At 38.1% G+C, this 23,455-nt stretch overlaps 1 protein-coding gene across 1 annotated transcript in view; it reads right to left on the reverse strand.

Annotated features, from left to right (window-relative positions):
- Window positions 1–23,455, reverse strand: part of SLC6A13 (solute carrier family 6 member 13) — a 47,814-nt gene that overhangs the window by 9,962 nt on the left and 14,397 nt on the right. Inside the window, exons 5-8 of the mRNA XM_074269334.1 lie at window positions 17,842–17,926; window positions 15,828–15,960; window positions 13,651–13,785; window positions 2,598–2,701 (exon numbers count right to left, since the gene is read on the reverse strand). Of these exons, the coding sequence (XP_074125435.1) occupies window positions 2,598–2,701; window positions 13,651–13,785; window positions 15,828–15,960; window positions 17,842–17,926 (457 nt within the window). The remainder of the gene's footprint in view (window positions 1–2,597; window positions 2,702–13,650; window positions 13,786–15,827; window positions 15,961–17,841; window positions 17,927–23,455) is intronic.

The raw sequence follows: 23,455 nt of genomic DNA on the forward strand, positions 1-23,455 counted from the left end.
AGTTGTTAATGAGCTACAATAAGAGTTCTGAACTATTTTTTGTGAACTTAAATTGGTAAACCCTATGAACCCTTTCTCAGAATAATGTTTCTAAAGGCATACAATAAAATATATGGAATTATAAAGTAAACCAATTGTGTTGAAATATGCTGTCAGATCTTTTTTTTTTCCAAAAACGTTCACAGACCCCAAATTAAAAATCTCAGATATGAATATGAGACATCTGTAAGAGAGGATTGATGAGGATTCATCATCTGTAAGAGAGAATTGATGGAAGGTTCAACATAAATCAGATAGAACAAGGGATGAGTGAGCTAGTTAATGGCTTGACCACATTCTTGGTTTATTAGAGTCACCAAAGTAAGAAAAGAGATTATAGAATTTATATGGAAAAGACCTCAAAAGTCATCTAATCCAAAGCCCTCATTGAGGAAAATGAGTTTCAAAGGTGATAAGAAGCAGAGTAAAAACAGGAAATGAAGCCCTTTGATTCAAAATCCAAGGCTTTGTCCCCATTGTGTACCTATAGAATTTCCCTAATTCTAGAGATCAGGGTCATATCTTATTGACCCAATTTGCATCCTCTGGTACCTAGCACAACACCTTGTTAGTTTAATAATTGTTAATTAGATTGAACCGGAACCTCAGAAAAAAGGCCTAGTTTTCATCCGCCCAGGGCCTTGAGATATATTCTAGCTATTCCTTCTTCATTTCTCACCTCCTTGGGCTGTACTTACTGAGCTAGTGCCATCCATGAGTTAGTCCAGTCCTAGAGACCTAAATCTCTGGCCAGATCTCCCTGTGACCCTTCCCATGTCTCTTTCATGAATTCAATAATACATGTCCTACTTCCATATCATCACACAAGCTTTTTCCTGGGCCCAGAATGAATTCCTTCTCAATCTCTTCTTCTCAGAATACTTATTTACCCTCAGGCTGAATTTAGGTACTATCTTCTTTATGAACTCTTTCTTGATCCCTCAGTTTTCCTTAGTTTTCATGTATCGCCTCATTAAAATACAAGTACCCTTGTGCTAAAGACTGTTTTGTATCCTCAGCAACTATTAAATATTTTACACAAGCTCAAACACAGATTCAGAGCTAGAAAGAATGTCAATTGGTTCAACTTATTTTAAGATGAAGAAACCAGAGAATTAAGTGAATTGCCCAAAATTGCAAGAATAATAAAGATGCAATTTTAATAGTGAGTGCTTCATAATATCTTAAATTTCAATTTAATCAACTTTGTGTTTTGATCTAGTACATAATGGATGCTTTTTTAATTAAAAAAAATCACAAAGTCATTCCCTCCATACTAATGTTCTCTGCTACCAAATGCACATTGGATGCCCAAAGTCAGCCAGGTAGTGTAGGAAGCAGAGTCAGGATCTGATCTTTTGGTGGTTTTGTTTTTGTTTTTTTACTCCAAGTTCTACTTCATGGATTATCCAAAACTGAAGATCAAAATGCACTTCAATTTAAGTTTAAAAACAGATGATATGATTTTTTAGATAATACTTAATTCATTTTAATGGCAGACCATTCCAGTATCCCAGCCAGCAAGAAAACACCATATGAGGTCATCAAAAGTCATACAAGACCAAAATGAATTCTGCCTCCCAAGTCTTTGCCCACAAGTCTTTGTTCAAGAGCCTCACACCCCACTGACCCCAGCGTTGCTAGGCTGCTCTTCCACTGTTGTGGGCTCACAGATCTTAATGACTACCTTCCCCGAAAGAGGATTTCTTTCACCTCACCACACAGCCAGACCATATAGGAGTAAGACTGGGAAAATTTACTAAATCGGTAAACTCTTTCAAATTTTTCTTGACATAGTACCTTGCTAGAAAGACAATTCTGTTACTGTGGGCAATGTAGTGGCTAGAGAAAGGCTTCAGAATCAGAAAGACATGGTTTCAAGGCTTGAGGTACACTGGGCATTTGAACCTCAACAAATCTCTCAGTGCCTCCAGGCATCCCTCAGTTGTAAACTGCCCAACAGTTACTGATCTGTAATAGGCAAAGGGGTTTCCACACAGGAATTTCCCTAAACCATGAAATCACAGGCACAGGTACCCAAAATGTATAAAGTGCTGAACACTGAATTCAGGTTTTAGATAGCCAGTCACTATGAACAAATCATAGACCTCTCTCTAAAATCTTGCTGTTCTGTATAGATAACTGGGTTCAATAAAATTGTTTTAAAGTAGCTCGCTTCATTTTGGAAGCATAATTTGTTTTATCTATGTTGATTAGTAAATTAGAAGGGTTTGCTGTCATTTTATTCTTTAAATTGTCTTTCATTATTATTTCTTATCTTTCATTATCATTGGTTAGGTAAATGGCACTGTCAGAGAAACAAAAATGAATTATACCTTGTCCCTACCCTCAGGAAGCTTATAATCTAATCATAGGAATAAGTCATAATAATTCTAACACATGTTTGACCATATTAGGCCATAATGATATTTGATAGAAGTAAAATAGAGAAGGTTTAGAAATTAAGGGAAAGAGAGAATCTCATTTCATTCACGATAGGGAAATGGAGAGCAACAGGGACAATAGAAAGACAAAATACGTCTGGAGACTCAAGTTACCTGTAACAGTTGTTGTGGTACTTGTTGTAGCTGCCCAAAGCTGTCAGACACCCCAGACAGATGGCATAAGAGAAGAAGATCTGGGTACCTGCATCCATCCATACCTGCAATGAAAGGGCCAGCACAGCTAAGCAATAACTACTAGATAAGAAATTTGGCTCTAGAACAGTATATACAGATATTATTGAGTTTTAATGCATGTAAACAAAATACTAGTACAATGAAAAACTAGCAGATGAGGAACAGAAACCCTATTCTGCTTATAATGAGTCCTTGACTCTGTTTTCTAGAACCAATATTTTGGGTCAGGGCCCCAAAATGATCAGAATTTCCTGGACACTCAGGTAGGAAGAAAAGAAAGACTTGGGTGGGGTATTCCCAGGAACTAGTCCATAGTCCTGAGTGTTGAGTTTTCTGATTTCTCCTAATTTAGGCTTTTATGAAAGGAATAAGAGGAAATCTCCAAGCAAAAAGAAATGTCATCATATAATCATAAAAGTTGGACATGCCTTCCTCACTTCTTCACAAAGTTAGACTATGGCTATGGAACATTGCATATACTGTAGAACTCAATTAACTATTGTCTTTGCTGAACTACTTTTTAAATTGTCTTTGTGACAAACAACAGCTTACTTGTTAGGGAAGAAGGAAGGAGAAACGAATAAGTTTCGAAACACAAATAATATTAAAAAAATTTTAAAACACCAATAGGTATTTTAAAAGAATGTTAGAATTAGAGAGAATTGAGATCATTGCATTTGTCTCTCTCAATTCCTGGTTCCTGAAAAAATGCCATACCTCACCCCAACTACATTTTGTTCGACCCTAGCTAGCCTAACTGGAAAAGGTTTGAGGCAGAAGCTCTGGGGATATTGCTCCTAAAAATAACCCTGCATTTCTGCAGCATTTAAAGTTGATAACTATATACTTTCTTCACAACAAGTGTTTATGCAAGTGTTATTATCCTCTTCTTACAGAAGAGGAAACTAATCATTTTCATCATCATCACTAACATTTATTTAGTGTTTTAAGCTTTATAATGTGTTTTTTATGACTATTCTGTCATTTAAGCCTCACAACAACCCTGTGAGGTAGGTGCTATTATTATCCCCGTTTACAAATGAGAAATTGGGACAGGGAGAAGTTAAAATGATTTACCCAGTCACATAACTAAAAAGTGACAGAATCAAGATGTCAGACTCTAAGCACCATCTTTCCTCACTTCCCAGTTACTTGCAGCATGACTAGTGTATTAATATCATCCAACATCCACCCACCCTCCATTCCATATTCCCATCTGAAAATAAAGGGAAGTAATCCTCAACACAGAGAGAGTCAAGGAAATGGACAAGATTTTTGAATGTAAGGGGCTTTACTCTGTGAATGTACAGGAGGTGGGAGTTGAGGAAAGAGACTTCTGGAGGATACAGGGAAGGAAGACAGGAATAGCCCTCTAGATAAACACTGGGTATTATTGTTACTGTTATTATCTCAGCTGGCTGGCACAGCCTGTGCATGTTATGATTCAGCTTTAACAGCTAGAAAAACATCCCCAAGAGTGTGTAGGTCCTGAAAAACAGGACTAAGCAATCCTACAGCCTTGCAGGAGACTGGGGTCCTGTTGCTACGGGGACCCTCCCCCAGGCATTTCCTGACTTCAGAGGATTTCAGTTCTCAATCTGAATGTTTCCTTATACCATACAGTCCAGGCCTATTACACTATTACCAAAAACATTCAAACTGTTGACTCAAATGACTGAAGCATATCATTTGACCACAGAGCATATTCACATCGACCTGGACCCTGTTCTTTATCCCCCTCTTAATACCCCTCAGGTGTTGTATCACTGTTAAAGTTCCCCAAGTATCTCTATTCCTCTCCATCCATCAGTAATTAATCCCCACTTCTTATCTCTTTCCCACATCAAAACTGCCCAATCTTTGCTTTTTTTTCATTTCTGCTCCATCATGTAATTTTAAGCATCATCCACTGGCTTGCTACTTTCTTCTCTCCCCAACACCCAACAAAATGTCCCTTAAACCTCCCAGGATGACATTTTAAAAATTTTCTTGGGTTCTACCCAGCCTTTATTTTTGTGCCATTGTAATACTTGATAGGTAGCATCAGTGGGTACTCCTGGGTATCCTACTTTAGTCTCATCCCTGTGGAAATGGGCCCCAAAAGAGCCAGAAAAGGTGATGAGATGATCATGGCTCTAGTCTATTGTGCCTATTGTGCTCACCCTGAAGGTCCTTCATTGGTTCATGCGGGGTTCTCAGGGCCAGAAGTTGCTGCTAGGGAAGAGAAAGATCAAAGACTGGAGTTACAGATGGGCAGGGAGTCAGGATTGAAAAGGAGCTAGAACCACCATGGCTATGATTTCTGTATAGGTGGTGGGGTAGAGACTAACAGAATGAAAAGGTACAGTAACTAGAGGAAAGATTTCAAGGAGGCTATGGTAAGAAAATGGATCTTTGAATTGATTTTGAATGGCAAAGGTAAAAAATGAAAATGAATAGAAAAGAAATCTTGGACACAGTGAAGCTCTCAGGTAAATTTAAAACTCCTTCAAACCGAGTTTGATGTTAAAGGTTTAAAAAGTGGAACAAGGAAAGTTTAAGGATAAGTGGTCTTAGAAATGCCAGAAACACACTGCATGTTCCTTCATGACACTTTGAAATACTTTTATTTTCTAAAAACCTTTCCACAAGATTTAAGGATTCACCCCAGAATAACTGTTTTGGCTCGGGAAAACAAGCCTGACCACAGATCTCTGGCATTGATATCAGAATCTTAGGCGGATTTCCAGGGACTTAAAAAGACATTGACATTCCCTCCCCAGACTTAAAAGTTCAGTATGAGATTTTCCGAGAAGATACTAGGGAGATTCCTGACTACCTTCTGAAATAGTCTGAACATTGGCTGTCTAGAAGCAGCTCCCAGGGGAGGAAAGAACCAAGAAAAATCATGCTGTTTCATTTCCCCACACATGCAAAGGTCTAAGATGAGACAAGTTATTAGGGAACAAGAGACCCAGGAGGAGAGCCAGAGTTCAGAGTTCAAGGCTCAGATCCAGCCCCTGTGACAAGGGGCCCCCTCACTATGTACTTGGCAGGCTATCAACCCTCTGCACAGCTGCCTCATGATGAGCCTGCCCAAACGCAGGAGAACAGTGGTCAGAGCAGGGGATTAGGAAACCACAGGGCAAACTGTTCACTCCCCACTCACCCCCCCCCCACATACACAGTCTCCCCATTTCCACTGGAGGATATTGGTTTTCTGAAGCAAAAACCTTGCCAGCTGGTAGTCACCTTCAGCAGAAGTGGAAATCCTCCAGTGAAACTTCATGGAACAGCCTTTGAGTTTAGGGGACACAGGAGGAAGGGACACCTAATGATTGTTGATCTTTTCAAGGTACTTTACATTACGTATTTCAATTGAGTCTCAAAATGCCTCAGTGAAGCAGCCAGCATAAGTATTATTATCTACATTTTACAGATGAAGAAACAGAGTCTCATAACACTTAAGGGACTTGGAAATGGTGGAGGCAAGATTCCAATTCAGGTCCTCTGACTCCAAAATGCAGTGATCTGTTGGATTAGAGGCAGACAGATAACTCAGTTGGTAGAACACTGGATCCAGACTCAGGAAAATCTGAGTTCAAATCCAGCCTCAGACATTTACTGATTGTGTGAACCTCTGCCTTAATCCTATGGAGAAGGAAATGGCAAACCTCTCCATCATCTTTGCCAAGAAAACATGGACAGTATTGGTATGTTGTGGTCTACGAGGTCACAAATTGTTGGGCATGGTTAAATGACTGAATAACAATATTAGATTTAGGAAAAGTTATCTGGAAGAAAGGCTAGAAATCCTTCAAAGAGGTGTATGGTTCTGAAGTGAAACAACTTATAATTTTTGAACAAGGAAATTTTGTTTCTTTTCCTTGAAAAAGACAATCTCACATTGTTGGTGGAATTGTGAATACATCCAGCCATTCTGGAGAGCAATTTGGAACTATGCTCAAAAAATTATTAAACTGTGCATACCCTTTGATCAGCAGCATTTCTAATGGGCTTATATCCCAAAGAGATACTAAAGGAGGGAAAGGGACCTATATGTGCCAAAATGTTTGTGGCAGCCCTCTTTGTAGTGGCCAGAAACTGGAAACTGAGTGGGTGGCCATCAATTGGAGAATGGCTGAAAAAATTGTGGTATATGAATATTATTGTTCTGTAAGAAATGACCAACAGGATGATTTCAGAAAGGCCTGGAGAGACTTACATGAACTGATGCTGAGTGAGATGAGCAGAACCAGGAGATCATTACACACTTCAACAACAATGCTATATGAGGATCAATTCTGATGGACGTGGCCCTCTTCAACAATGAGATGAAACAAATCAGTTCCAATAGAGCAGTAATGAATTGAACCAGCTACACCCAGCAAAAGAACTCTGGGAGATGACTATGAACCACTGCATCAAATTCCCAATCCCTCTATTTTTGTCTGTCTCCATTTTTTATTTCCTTCACAGGCTAATTGTACACTATTTCAAAGTCTGATTCTTCTTGTGCAACAAAATAACTGTATGGACAAGTATACATATATTGTATTTAACTTATACTTTAACATATTTAACATGTATTGGTCAACCTGCCATCCAGGGGAGGAGATGGGGGGAAGGAGGGGAAAATTGGAACAAAAGGTTTTGCAATTGTCAATGCTGAAAAATTATCCATGCATGTATCTGGTAAATAAAAAGCAAAAAAAAAAAAAAAATACAAGACAAGAAAAGAAAAGAAAAGAAAAGAAAAGAAAAGAAAAAAAAGACAATCTCACTCTTTAGGCCATATGGGACATAATTCATAGATGATATAAAATTCATGGTTTTTTTTTATTTCCACCAAGCCTGCCTCTAGAACTGCTTGCAAAGAGCAAAAAGAAATATTAGGGAAAAGCACTATAATGGGAGTCTGGACAGCTAGATAACTTTGAGAAAGTCATTTATTTACTCCCCAAAGACTCTGTTCCCTCATCTATGAAATAAGGGGTCTGTACTAGGTCATCTCTAAGGGATTTTTCAGTTCTAACGTTCTATGTTTCTAGGAGTTTCCCCATCTCCATCATTACTTATTTTGCCAAACAAGGGAATAAACAAGATGACAGTGTGAGTGAGCTGAGCAGAACAATAGAATGATCAAGGTACCAAATAATTAGCTCCAGAAAAAAGAAAAGTCAGTTTTATCTGAGACTCTAATAGTTATTTACTAGTATAAAAAAGCTGAGTGTCAATACAACCTATCCAATTATCCAAGACTGAATGAGTTTAGGAAAAGAGTTCAGACCCCAATGTTAAGTGATGCTTTCTAGCAGAGGAGTTAACAATTGACTTAGCTTGAAGGCCACCAGTACATCCAGGAACCATGAGACATGATATCTAGTCATGGCTCTATATCTCAGATGAGCTCAGATTTACATTCCCTTGGGTCTCACTTTTCCCCAGATGTAAAATGTGAGAAAAGATTCCTTGAGATTTCCATTTCAAAATTGTTAGGAGGATAACATGAAATAGTGATGTGAAAGTACATGTGGATTCTAGGGGAGGGAGTGGGGAAAAGGAGGGGAAAAGTTGGTACAGAAGGTTTTGCAAGGGTCAATGCTGAAAAAATTACCCAAGCATATATCTTGTAAATAAAAAACTATAATAAAAAATTAAATTAAATTTAAAAAAAGAAAGAAAGTACATGTGGGTTAGGCCTTATCATTTGCCCTGCTACTAAACTCTTGGATTTCCTAGACTTATCCACTTAACCTACAGCTCAAATTATGTTTTCTCCACTATTTAGAATTGAAACTCCCTAAAAACAGGGATTATCTAACTTTTTGTATCTTTTGTATCCTGTATTTGTATCCTTAGCATTTAACACAGCAGGTTGTAGGGCCAAGTGGTTTTAGGATCCTGTAACTGAGCATTGGTAGGGCTTGATAATCTTACATCTCCTCAAAGGCTTGTAATTGGTTACTACCAGCTTATCTAAAGGGTAATGCTCAGTCACAACATTCTAAAATCCATTTAGCTCCACTATCTGTTCTGCTACTATGTCCTCCAGATAGGCAGGTACTGTGATCTGACCTGATTGTATAACTAAGGATGCTCAGGCTTTGCCATCTACCCAACTGCTGACTCTAAGAACTTCTGACCTTTCTTTCTGCCTTTCAGATGAACTCTTCTGTGCATGTTGCTTCGCTTAATGAGTTCCTTAAGAAAAAGGACTTTCTCATTTTTAAAATATATATATATATATATATATTTGTATCCCCTGCATTTAGCACAGTGCTTGCCACATAGTCATTATTTAAATGTTTTTTCATCCTTTCAAATTACAGAATCTGGAGCAGTTAGATGTGCAGTGGATAGATTACAGGGTTCAAATCCAGACTCAGACACTTAACACTTATTAGGTGTGTCCTGAACAAATTGCTTAACTCCTATTGCCCCCCCCAAAAAAATGATCACATCAAATTATAGAATCATAAGATTTGGAGGTGAGAACTTGGAGATCACATAATTCATTCTTTTTATTTCATAGATGAGAACAATAAAGAAGCAAAATCATTTGCCTGAATTCATACAGGTCATACAGGGAATTGACAGAATTTGAACTCAAGTCTCTAATTCCAAATGCAAAGAATCATATACATTGTTAGAAGGCAATAGATATTTTGGGCCATCACAATGCATGAGAACCATCTACTGAGAACCATCAGTTCTGATTTGCCTCAGTGCAGAAGATTGCCTGACAAGATCAGAGATCCTTAAAGTATTGTCATTAGTATTCCCTCTCCTGTTTCCATCTCCTTTCCTCTGAGAAGGGGACAGAGGAGATGCCATTCTTTTTACCTATGTGGGTTATGTGATCTCAGCTCCCTGGTTGAGTGTTTGAAAGTGAAGATAAGAGACTACAAGTGCCAGGTTGCCAGCTGGAAGTGTCACACTCCCAGGGAGGTGCCAACTAGATTCAATTATGGGTCTTATACGGACACCCTACAAGGAGCTACTCTTTCTGCCTGTTACAAAGACTTGTCTATGAATTGAGGTCAAACAGTAAGCACAGATTCAGAACTGAGCTTGGGTCACAGACTGGGTGCTAGACTGGAAAAGCTTGAATTAAATCTCTTAGGAAAAAGTGGCCTCTCTCTACTTACATCCTTGATCCCACCCCTCCTCTCTCCCCTGAGAACTTACACCTTTGATCTCTCTATCATCTCAAATAATTCTCTCCAAGGTTCCCAACGTCCTCCTACTAAATGAAGCAGCAGTCATGCAAGTTTGAAATCTAGTCATCTTCGATTCTTCACTCTTCTTTGTTCCACATAACTAATTGGTTGGCAGGATCTAGTGATTTTAATTCTCTAATATTTCTCACAGTTACTCCCTTCTCTACAACCACAAACCTAGAATCCTAGCTTGCCACCAAATGATGTGGATGTTGATGAAGGGGAGGAAGAAGAGGAGAATGCTAGTTAACATTAACATAGCATTTTAAGTTTGCATCATCTTATAATATATTATCTCATTTTATCCTCACACAAAATCTGGAAGGTAGGTGCTATAAAGCAGGAAGAGGTCAAGTAATTTGGCTAGGTTCACACAGCTAGCATATGGCTGAGATAAGATTCAAACTCAGACCTTCTTGTCTACAGATCTATCTAGTTCTATTTACTGTACCCCCTAGATGGCTGTAATTCAGACTCTCAGCAACTCTTCTCTAGACTATTATAAAAGCTTCCTAATTGGCCTCCCTGACTCAAGTCTTTCTCCTTTTTCCAATTCATTCTCCATGCCAAATTGCTATTCCTATAGCATAGGGCTATCTATAAATCTCAGTCTGGCATTTAAAGACCTTTACAATCGGGTTTCAATCCATCTCTCTAGTCTTGTACATTCCTATCCTTCACACGTTCTTCATTCTAGCCAAATTGGACTAATTTGTTGTTCTCTTGAACATGGCATTCTATCTCCCACTTTTATCCCTTTGAACATATTGTCTTCCCATGTCTGGAATGTTCACCTTCTTCACTTCTGCCAAGGAGAATTCCTAGCTTCCTTCAAAGTTCAGCTCAGGCACTACCTCCTATAAGAGGCCTTTCCTGATTTTCCACCTCCCAAGTTGTTAGTGCCCTTTCTACCTCCTGCTTGACACTGTCTCAATAACCCATCGAAATATTTCCAAACTGGAATTCCTTTTATCTTTTAAATTCATCCTTACTACAATTTTTCTGTTTCTACTAAGGACATCCCCATTCTTCCCGTCATTTATGTTTGCAGTATTCAAATCATCCTTGACCATCCCCCTCATTCAATAAGATGCCAAGAATGATCAATTCTGCTACTCTAGCATTTCTTGACCTCTTCTCTCTATACACATTAGATCCCTTTAGTTCAAGTTCGTATTACATCTCACTCATACTATGTTAATAATCTCTTTATTAGTATCCTCACTACCATAATCTTCACTTTCTAATCCATTTTCCTCATGATTGCCAAAGCAGTCTTCCTAAAGCACAGGTTTTGATAATGCCATTTTCTTACTCAAAAATTGTTACTGGTTCCTTATTGCTTCTAGAATGAAATACTGGTTCCTCATGAGGATTTCCTGATACTTTAAAATTCCACAATTTTCTCCTACTTTTTTAGATTTATTTAATATTTCTCCCTTTCACCAAATGGGCCTACTAGCTGTTCCCCAAATTTATCATTCCTTTTCCTGTTTCCTTCTCACAGACTGTCTAGCATTCCAAGAAGGCATTCCTCCTTTATTCTTATCTCTTTGAACCCTCACCTTTCTTCAGATCTCAGGTGGGTGCCAAGTCCTCAATAAAGCCTTATTGATTGCCTCAAATAGTTTTCCTACTCAAATTAGGGTGCTATCTCCTTGAAAACAGATTCTGGTTTTTGTTTTGTTTCTTTGTATGCTAGGTACCTAACATAACTCATTGAACATCGTGAGTACTTCATAAATTTTTTCTTGAATTGAATTGAAATGTCTACCCAAAACCATCTTTCTGATATTCTCAAATTATGGTTCATGTTCATTTGCATAGCACACAGCTACCTGGGAAAGTGATGAGATGTAGGTAGTAGGAAAAAAAAAAGAATAAGGATGATTTCCTGCACATTTAATTACTCACTGCCCCCCAAAAAACTTAAATCCAATTCACTTGCAAGTCATGACATGGACAACCAACCTGTGAGTAGTAGTAGCTGTCCCAATGGGGATCCAATTGGCCAGTTTCAATTGAACAGTGCAGCTCCTTCCTTCCTTCCTTCCTTCCTTCCTTCCTTCCTTCCTTCCTTCCTTCCTTCCTTCCTTCCTTCTTCCTTCCTTCCTTCCTTCCTTCCTTCCTTCCTTCCTTCCTTCCTTCCTTCCTTCCTTCCTTCCTTCCTTCCTTCCTTCCTCATGCCCTTACTAATAAGTACTCTGCCCAGAGGAATATAAATTTTGATCACTGAAACCTAACAAGATATCTTGGGTTTTATTTCTTTCTTATGGGCCATGCCTTAAATCCAAATCATTCTGACTAGCATTGATTGGCCAATAATAGGTCCCAGGTCAAGTCCCACTTGGTCTTTGTTTGTATTCTGATGGCTCAGAGTATAAACAGAAATTGTTTATGTTTTGGTCAGAAACCTTCAGGATCTTCCCTCCCAGATTGATTTTATTTTATTTTATTTGACTAGTAAAAGAGGCCATTCTCTACCTCATTTCTTACCTATCCTTAATCATTGAATGGATGTTACCTCAGACCAACCGAGATATGGGAAAGACCTTAGCTTTAAAAGGCCGAGATCTCCCACTGTACCCAGAGTCATGACCAATTGTCCTGAAACATATCTGGCCACTGGATCCCAATGTCTCTGGAGGAGTGAGCTAGTGACTTTGCACAGCCTACCCTCACTTAAATCCAATTCATTGTAAATTATGACCTTAACTTACTAATGTCTTGGATCTCTCTAAGAAAGGACAAACAAGTTAATTAGTAGTTGCTGTGTATGGGAGTAATACTGTACTAGATGCAGTAGGTGTTACAAAGTAGAAGACATGACCCTCTACTGTCAGTCACTTATCCAGTCAACTTCAAAGTATGAAACATTGAGGATGAACATCAGATCCAGGAGCCTTTTCTCTGCCCCCCTAATAAAACTGAGGAAGCAGGAAAAAAGGGGACAAGACACCAACTTGGACACAACTACAAGTGGGGGGTTAGAGGGCAGCATCTGACTTTTAGCATTCCCCATCTGCTTTATAAACACCCCACCCCTCACTTCAGAACAGCAAATAAAATCTATTGGAAAAAAATAAGTTCAGAGATCTGAACTGAACCCTTTCTCAGCCCCCCTCCTGCTCAGACCCTTTAATCTCCTTTGGAGGTACTTCTGTCCACTAAGGCTGCCTTCCCTCTATCCCACCCTGCACCCTGTAGGGAAAGACAGGCGTGAATGGTATTTATTACAGAATAACACTGCTTGTGCCAGAGAGAACTAAAAGCAGCCTCTAATTTTGAGGTCACAAGATTAGGAATTGCCAGTCTAAGGGGAAAGTGGTTGAGGGTGGGGTCCAGTAGGAAGGGGGTGATGAGGAGAACAAGACCCCTAGGACATAGGAATGGGTCAAATGGGCAGAGGAAAATAGCTCCAAGAATGGGAAGTTGAGGAGAAAGGAAGAAGGAGGAAGATGTCAAATCAAAAGAGAAAAATGGCATAAGGGGAGGGGAAGAGGAAGCAGCTGTCAAAGAGCAAAGTCATGGTTTCCAAGGCATTTATAGAACCAATGTTAATACAAGCCCCAAAGCTCTCTGGCAGCTATGAATCAGACAAGGGAAGCTCCCAGACACTACTTACTACACCATTTAAGATCCAAGAAAGTAAATGGAAAGTAATCTCCAAGAACAGACAGATAACTTTTCAATGACCCAGAATAGGCATGGAGATTCCTGCACCTGAATGCCCTTACCCTGCGTGATTTCCCCTCCTTAGAGCTTCTTACCTGAGGATCCCAGAGACGAGTGAGATTTGGGTACAGGTAGAACTGGATCCCCTGGGCAGCACCAGGTAGAGTCACGCCTCGGATTAACAGGACCACCAGCATGAGGTATGGAAATGTGGCTGTGAAATATACTACCTGGAACAAGGGAAGGCATCAGTTTGGAGACGTTAAAAAGAGGAGGTTTTTCAAGCAAAGATACAGGAAGGTATCAAGCTAAGGAGGAAGGAAAGCGAGGGCAGGACATTTGGAGATAAGGGGCAAGGAAATTTCCCCCATGAGAAAGGTCAAAGAGGTTCCCCCTCAGCTGTTCCCTCTCTACATACCTCACAGCTGCTCAGATCAATCTCCCCTCCTCTCTCCTGCTACCTTTCCTCCACATTTTGCTCCCTTCCTAGAAAGGATTCAGACATCCACCAGCTATCCTCTATAATTCTTCTACAATCTCCATTCATTCATCCTTTTTCTCCTAAAAATTCACTGTGTTTTGCTAGACAACATACAGTACACAAAGACATAACACAAAATTGCAAATAAAGCCTCCATCCAAATTCCTCCTAAATCCTGATATAACTGGAATGGGTGACATTCTTTCTTCTGCAACAAAGGTTCGGGACAGTCAAGCACCTGGATGGGGAAAAGACCTAGCTGGGTACCCTAAATGGAAAGTTATTTGATAGGCTCAAAATAGCCACTGATACCTCATTCATTCAGTAGAAAGTTACTCTCAGTTTTAAAGTTGTTCCCAGAAGATGAGGGGGCTGGTTAGTATCTCTACTGGGGATTTTACCAGGAAAATGTTTCAGGTAGTGGGAAGTCTGCTAGGCACAGAGTGGAATAGAATTTTGATCTTTCCCCTTGTCCCACCCCTGTGATCCTAGGTAAGCTCTTTCAGCTTCTCTAAAGCTCAGTTTCTTCATCCATTAAAAAGGGAATCTCTCCCTGCTGGGCCCCAATCATTATCTCTTGTCTTAGAATTATTGTGAGAGTCAATTGAGATAGTGAATATAAAGTGTTTTGTAAACCTTAAAGTTGGCTATTATTATTAAGAAGGGGGGAAGGATGTAAACTGTGTACAAATTGTACTTAAACAGCCTATGTGATATATTCTCAAGCTGTCTGCAAATTAGAATTTCTTTGTAATTTCTTTTTTATTTTCTTCTAATTCTAATTATCAAAGACCTTATTTTCTTCTACCAAAAGTATGTAGGACAGAATGGAAAGAGCCATAGACCTCAGAGGAAGGGTGATGTCAAGGGTAAGAGCTGGAATTTTTAGCTTCTAAAACTAGAGCTCTTAAACTTTCTTCTGTCTGTCATAAGACCCTTTGGCAGTCTGATACTCCTTTTCAAAATAACATTTTTAAATAATTGAAGGAAATGCTAAATTTCAGCTAGAATTTAGTTAATTACATCAATTTTATATTTAAATAGCTTATTTAAACAATAGCTTATATATTTATATAATTTGTATAGATTAAACTACAACTTATATAGATTACATAATTAATTACCTAGATTAGATTTACATAGCTTATATAAACAATAGCTTATATAGATTACATATTTAAATAGTTTGTATAAATTAAACTATAACATATAGATTATACAGCTAATTATATAGATATATATTTAATTAGTTTAAATGGAGTAAATTATAGCTTATGTATATTATATATTTTAAATCATTTATGTAAACTATAGCTTACATAAATTATATGTAACTAATTATCTAGATTAGATATTAATGTAGGTTATATAGAATATACTATAGTTTATGTAGATTATATATTTAAATAATTTATACAGAGTAAACTAAAGCTGATATAGATTATATAGTGAATCATAGATAATATATTTATATAGTTTAAATTGATTAAACTATAGATTATATAGATTATGCAGTTAATTATATAGATTACATATTTACATAGTTTATATAGAGTAAAATACATTTATGTAGATCATACAATTAATTTTATACATATGTATATATACATATATATATAAAGATATAATTTTTGCCATACAATTAATCACACATCTTGAAATCTCTCTGTAGATCTGAGGTTGAGGACCCCTACTCTAAAGTATAGCCTGATAAACATCTGGTGACTGTAACACTCAGGGAAGATGATGAATCCTAAAGTTGAAAAATATGAGAACTCCTTGGATGCCTACTTTGCCTGTGGATTTGACTCCTTTCCAAATGCAGAAGTAGCAGATAATCCAGGCGAGCAGGAGGCACAGGGCCAGCTCCCAGCGCAGGCTCCCCAGGTGCTGGATCCCTTCGGAGATTTTCAGGACCCTCCTCCTGTGGAGAGAAAAATTGAAGCTGACTCCAGTTTGGGATGACCCATAAAGTTTTGCAGACCCCATCTTCAGAACAACAGCTCAATTACATGAACTCTATCTAACCCAAGGATTCATCACAAAGGTCACCAGCTGTGGTCCCCCAGACATCCACAGGGGAGTCTCCTTTGCCCAGATGAAAGGCAGGGAACTGGAAGGTCAAGAGGGACAAATGCAAACTTCACCATAGGAAAGGCCCAAGGGAGCACTGGGAGAGAAAGGGGGCTGTTATTGGCTTAAGCTAGGAAGAAGAGTCTAAAACTCTATTCTCCAACCATGTGTTAGGATGTTCTGACTGCATCCCCTCCTCACCTCCAACCCTTGGAATCCCTTGCTTCCTTCAAAAGCTTGTGTATCTTATATGGGACTTTTTCTGACCCCTCCAGCTGCTAGAACCTTGAAACTAGTTTATTTTTGTATACTTATATTCATACTTCTTATCTCCAACATAACACACACACACACACACACACACACAAAGAGGCACATAAATCTAGATTTAAGAAGGATTTCAGAAGCTATCTAGTGCAACTATTTACAGATGAGGAAACTGAGACCCAAAGACACAAAATGAGTCACCCAACCTCATACAAAGAGCAAGTTTTAGAGATAAGAACTGAACACAAATCCTCTGCCTCCTAAACCAGTGCTTTTCCCACTTTTCCCACACTGGTGTAGTGTAAGCTCCTTGAGGGCAAAAACTAATTTTTTTGGTGTGTATTCCCAGTACCTAGCACAAAGTAGGAGCTTAATTAGTGTTTATTTAGGAATCAGATTGATTCTAAACAAATGGAGAGAGAGAGCTGAAAGTAGAGGCATGTAAAATAGGCAGCTGCTTTAAAGTCTTGGATGAGAGGGAAAGGAAACATCTTCTAAATTTATGTATTTTATGCCAGAAAATCCTACTTTCTGTGATATTTCAGTATTTATTTTCTGGTGTCAAATTGCATATGTTATGAGTAGGATCGTGATTTTCAAACCTTGTTTAGGATACACATATACTTTGTTCTGTCTCTGGCTGAACATGTAGTGGGTGCATTTCATGTAGTGGGTGCTTTTCTGCTTAAGAAAGAGAGTACACATACCCACAATATATGTGTTCATGTCCATGAAGTCAGAAGATCAGGCTAAGAAATGGAGGGGAACTTGGAGGTCTAATCTTATCTTCTTGTTTCTAGATGAGAGCACTGGAGCCAAGAAGGGAAATAAGCTGCCCAAGTTTACATGGGCCATTAAATGGAAGAATTGAGATTTGAACATAGGTCCTTTGATTCCAAATGCAGCGCTTCTTTCCCTACCCCGTGTGTGTGTGTGTGTGTGTGTGTGTGTGTGTGTCTGTGTTTGTGTTTGTACCGTGTTAAGAGTAAGAGTGAACAAACACAAAAAGGGGTAACAGGGCAGGCAATATCTCTCAGCAAGTCATAAAAAAGCCTGAGAAATGTCATATTAAAGGACACAGCCCCGTGATCCATGTTAACCACAATGGGAATAAACTAACCAAGAATTAAAGAGGAATCACTCTTTCATGATTGATACCATGGGGCAGCTAGATGGTGCACTGAGCTGAGAGTCATAAACACTCATCTCCACATGAGTTCAAATCTGGCCTCAGACCCTTAAGCTGGGTGACGCAGAACAAGTCACTTAACCCTGTTTGCTTCAGTTTCCTCGTCTGTCAGATGAGCTGGAGAAGGAAATAGCAAACCATTCCAATACCTTTGCCAAGAAACCCCCCAAAAAGGTCACGAAGAGTCAGACATGGCTGAAATGGCTGAACAACAGTTGACACCATGACTGTTTCTTCCCGGATCCCTCTTTCCAACAAAGCTAAGGTTTCACTTACTCCCAAAACTCAATGACAGGAGAGGTAGCATTCTCAGCTGTCACATTCAGGGAGCCATTGGTCCTCTGGAACTCCACACAGTGCTCTGCTCAAGAAACATGTAGGAAGGAAAAATAACATTAGGCAGGTGCTAGGCAAAGCTAGAAAGACTGAGGAGAGAATTAGGGAAGGGGAGAAGCAGCTAGGGGGAAATGGAGCTAATATATGGGAGCTACATTGCCCCCTTCTGCACCAAATCCCCAAAGCACTTCCTTTCTATAGACATTTAAATAGTTTCATGGCAGCCATGGAGATGGCAGCTGCTTCCCCATGTCTGTGGATTTCTCACTTGAGGATGGTCAGATGAAGTTAAGAAAAACATTTGCCTCAGACCCAAAACGTGTCCTCATGAGGACACAACTTCATGAACAATGAACAATCTGTCAAAACAGCACCTAGAAAATCTGAATCTCACACTCAACTGTGAGAGGTTACATGGTACTAGGAATGCCAGTTTCCTAAAGGGAAATAGCTATTAATAAAGAGAAATCTCTAGTTATGATGGCAACATTGGTGTTCTGAGTAATACCAGATAACCTGAGAGAGCTGTCCACTAGGAATCTGCGGGAAGTCACCAAATTTTGTTAGTAAAAAGGATCCCCAATTAGTCCAAAAGCACGAACACGAACTTGGCTATATCAACATATGGCCCATAAATCTCCCTAGTGAGAAACTCTATGGATAAACTCACTAATAAATCTATCAAATCAATAGATACTTATTTAATGCCTACTATGTGCCAGGCAGTGGGCTCATAGAGTAATTGCAGCAAAGCAATTATTACCATTTAATGAAGGAGCTGTCGTGGATGACTTCAACGTTTACGCTGGCAGCCATGACTCAGGATTGGAAAATTGAAAAGAAATGGTTTTGTCTGCTGGCTTTAGCATCACCACAAAATTATAAGCTCTTTCAGCTTCTTTCTGAATACAGCAGGGTTGGGAGTAGAAAGAGAATCACCAATATGACCAAGATCCTTGTTGAACAGCTATAATTAAGAGAAGTCTAGGCAATGATATCAGGTTCTATCCTGAGGACAGACCATAGTCTGATTATGCTTCAAAATTGGTGATTCTAAGATTAGGTTAAATGCATTTGATTGACTCTCAGCCTCAAGGCAGCCAGGCTCATACACCAAAGTGCCTGAGGAAAGCCACAAGCAACCACACTCTTCAGAGATAAAGAGCTGAAGAATATTCGATTTGTTTCCATCCATAAGTCAAAGGACAAAGCAAGTGTACTGTGAGGATCAAAGAGAATATTTTGAGGGAAGTGCTTTATAACCATAAAGAACTATTTATTTTCTACCAGTTTGTTAGCTTTTTGATGAGCCAAGGAAAAAATATATCCCCAAATCACATAATATTAGAGCTAGAAAGGACTTCAACATCTGGTTTTGCACCTGAAAGGAATTTCTATTGTGCCATGTTTAGCAAATGGTTGTCCATTTTTGCTTTTATAAGAGGTCTAGAATAGCCTTTGTTGACATTATATTTGCTTGTTGGCTTACAAGTGTGATGGAAAGAAGAGGAGAAAGACATGGTATCATCAGAACTTGGGGCAAGTCATAGAATTGCAAAATTTCAGGTTGCAAAGGACTTCAGAGGATGCCACCCAATCCAACATGGACTTAGAACTTCCTTCTCCAATGTCCTCAACAAATAGCCATCCAGCTTTTCTTTGAATCTGCTACTTCTTCAGGCAGATCATTTTTTAAAAAAATCTAGGGGCAGCTTACACTAGCCCCAGGGCCAAGAGGACCTGACTTCAAATCCAACTTCTCACTTACTAGCTATGTGGCCCTGAGCAAATCACTTAACCCCAACTGCCTCCAAAAAAATAATAATAATAACTCTAATGATAAGGAAGTTTTTCCTGTGATCCAAACAAAATCTGTCTCTTTGCAACTTTCACCCATTGTTCCCAGTTCTGCTCTCTGAGGTCAAATTGAATGACGGTCCCTCAACAGGTTGAAGCCCTTTTATACATGACAATCCTTCAAATCTTTGAACACAGCTAAACAATCCCAGTTCCTTGTGATTCTCATAGAGGATGGAAGTAACATCATACATAATGTATTTAAAGTATTTTGCAAACTTTAAAATGCTACATAAAGGTCAATTATTATTACCTTTATAATTATTATCATCAAACTGATCTCATATGGCATAATCTCCAATCTCCCATGACCCTCCTCTGAACCCTCCTAAAATCTGGCAACTAGAACGGAATACAATATTTAGATGTAGTCTCTCATCAGAGGACAAGGAATCTATTACTTTCCATATTTTGGATTTTGTTCGTTCTTCAATGCAATACTCTTTTGGCTTCCATATCATGTTTTTTATTCTATTTGGCCTCGGAGGGAAGAATTGGGAGCATTGGGCAGAAATCAGAGAGATTCCAATTTAGAAAGATGTAAGGAAAAACTTTTTGACAGATGGAGCTGTCCAAAAATGGCTCAAGCTGTCCTGGCAGATAATTAGTTTCTTCTCCCTTGGCAAAGGCCAAATGACCATAATGTTTGAAGAGAAGAGTACTTCCCATTTTTTTTTTGTTGAGGCCATTATTTTTGCTTTGGAATCTGCTTCAGTAAAAGCCAATTTAGGAGATGGAGTTCTATAACTTTTAGTCTTCTTGTATTGTGCTCCTGAAGAAGGAATATCTATTCAAAAAAACTGATACTGGCTCAGGATTACAATGAAGACCACCTTGTTTGAAATGGAGCAACCATGAGCCCTGAAGTAACCTCAACTATCCCATGACTTCACGAGTGCTTTGAGAATAAATATGAATTATTTTATCCAATAACTGGGTAGGAAATAAATTAAAAGGGACTATTGTCATTGTTATCTTTCATTTCTTACTTCCAGAAGGAGATAATGAACTTAGAAACATCATAACATCATCCCTGTGGGTCTGTAAAGTCTCTAGCTTAATACTTTCATATTACTTTATTCTAATTGTTTCCCTTCCAAGAAGGCAGTGATGCTGTCATGACTCCATGGATATTTCATAATTATTGCCTTGTGATAGATGTAAAAGAGGAAATCAAAGAGAATGACTGGGAAGTCAAACTTGAATGTCATTTTGCAATCCCAACCTCAGATATGAGTTCTACATGTTGCTAGTTTCTCTGGCACGAATATCTTAACCTAGTTATGTAGTAGTGTTAGATGAAGACAATTTTGGAGCTATGAAAGCTTCATAACTTATGTGGAGGCCTTCAGGAAGTTGATGTAGCCTGAGGATGCCTCAGGAAAGTTAAATTTTATTTTTAAAAGCAATTCCTTTATAAATAACAAGACCTATGCTGCCTCATTTATATCCAGAGAAGGGACTTAATTTTCTTAAATTTAAAAGAAAAAAAAATTTCATATAAGGGATTCTTATTCAAGTATAAACTTGATAAGAGGACTATTGAGGTTCCTTCCAGAATTGAGATTCTGTGATACTCTAGAAATAACCATTATTAATTATATTGATATTTTGGTTATAAATAGTAATACGTTACTTATCCAGCAACTTTAACTCTCTAAAATAAGACTGAAAACTGCACAGTAATTAAAAGGAGCATCTGAACAATCAAAGAGAAATCAAAAATGTTCTTGTCCTCAGGTTTTCATTCAAATCCTAGTTACTCCTATTTAAAACAATTATAACAAGCCTATTTGGTTTCTCATGTCACAGCTGATTAGGACAAGTAAATACTATGGAAGAAGTACCATTGGAGGCACAAAAACTAAAAGCAACCAGAAGAGAAGGTAACAGGAGAAGAGATAGAAAAACTATAAAAATCAGAAACAAGACTTTAAAATAAATTTCAGGTTGGATCAATTTCATATGATAACAAATTCATCTAAAGAGTCCCCAAAGACAGAACATAGTAGAATTCACATTCAAAATGAAGCTCAGTTATAAAGTTATAAAATGTTAAATAATGTTAATTATATTTTTCAAGGAGAAATGAAAAATGTAATAATTGAGACAATTAGATGACTAGAATTAGTCAGTGAATAGAATGTTGGACCTAAAGTCAGAAAGATCTGAGTTTAAAAACCAGTCTTACAATTCCATAGATTTGGAATAGAAAAAGTCCTTTGTATCCAGAAAGAGAACTATGGAAACCGAATGCAGATCAAAGCACACCACTTTCAGATTTTTTTTTAATTTGCTTTTTATTTCTCATGGTTTTTCTCTTTTGTTCTTATTTTCTTTCACCACATGACAAATATGGAAATATGTTTAAAACGATTCTACATATATAATCTATCTCAGATCTCTTGCTATCTTGGAGAAGAGGAAGGTAAGGAAGAGGAGAAAAGATTTAGAACTAAAAATCTTACAAAGGTGAATGTTGAAATTTATCATTACATATAATTGGAAAAATAAGATATTATTGAAGAAAAATAAAAATAAAATAAAATCCAGTCCTAGACATTTATTAGTTAGGTGACTATTTGCTTCCATTTCTTCAACTATAAAGTGGGGGTAATAATAGCACATACTCCCCAGGGTTATTGTGAAGATCAAATGATATCATATTTGTAAAGCACTTAGTATAGAACCTTACACATATTAGGTGACACATAAATATTATTATTATTATCCAAATTCAAATCCAGCCTCAGACACTTATTAGTTGTGTGACCCTATATTAAGCCATTTTACTTCTATAACCTCAGTTTCTTTATCTAGACAATGGGAGTAATAATTGCACCTTTCCTTTCCCAGGGTTGTTGTAAAGATCAAATGAGATCTTATTTGTAAAGTGCTTTGCAAACCTTAAAGCACAGTATAAATGCTAGCTGTCATTGACACAAGAGGAGGATTGGAGAAAGGAAGGCATAATAGAGTAAGAAGACCTGAGGTTCAATTTTCTTCCAAATAACTTGCTCCATGGTAAACTTGAGTGAGCTACTTCCTCTCTGGGGCCTAAGGAAACTGATTCAAAAGACCTTCATCTTACAAGAATTGGTTTCAAACCAATGAATGATCTTGAAAGCTCTAAAGCTTGTGATCCTAAATAATCTCTGACTTCTCTTCCTCAGTCTGTAAAATATGAACACTGATACTAAGAGACAATCATAATATCTTTGCTGCTGTTATTGTTTTAATTTGCTGTGCTCTCTGAGACCCTATTTAGCAAAGACAGTGGAGTGCTTTGCCATTTCCTTCTCCAATTCATTTTACAGATGAGGAAACTGAGGCAGAATTGAATGATTTAATGCCATGTTTAAATTCAGGTCTTCCTGACTCCAGCCCTGAAGTCTAAACACATTGTACCGCCTAACTGTCCTCCCATAATTTTAGGATGAAACAAAACCAAAAAAATCAAACAAACTATATTCCATACACAAACAAATAAATAGATAGATGGATAACCCCAAATTTGTCAACTTACTCACTTCTCAATGATTCACCAAACAGATTTTCAGGAGTGACGTGGGGTTTTCTTCTCATAGCACAAAGCTCGACTATTATATTGAATAATAAATCCCCAGGGAGCACAAACAGCAATAACCATTTATTTATATATAGCACTTTACAATTTACAAAGGGTTCTTGCTTTTGT

This window comes from Sminthopsis crassicaudata, chromosome 5 (assembly GCF_048593235.1).
Source record: "Sminthopsis crassicaudata isolate SCR6 chromosome 5, ASM4859323v1, whole genome shotgun sequence".
Classification (NCBI taxonomy): domain Eukaryota; kingdom Metazoa; phylum Chordata; class Mammalia; order Dasyuromorphia; family Dasyuridae; genus Sminthopsis; species Sminthopsis crassicaudata.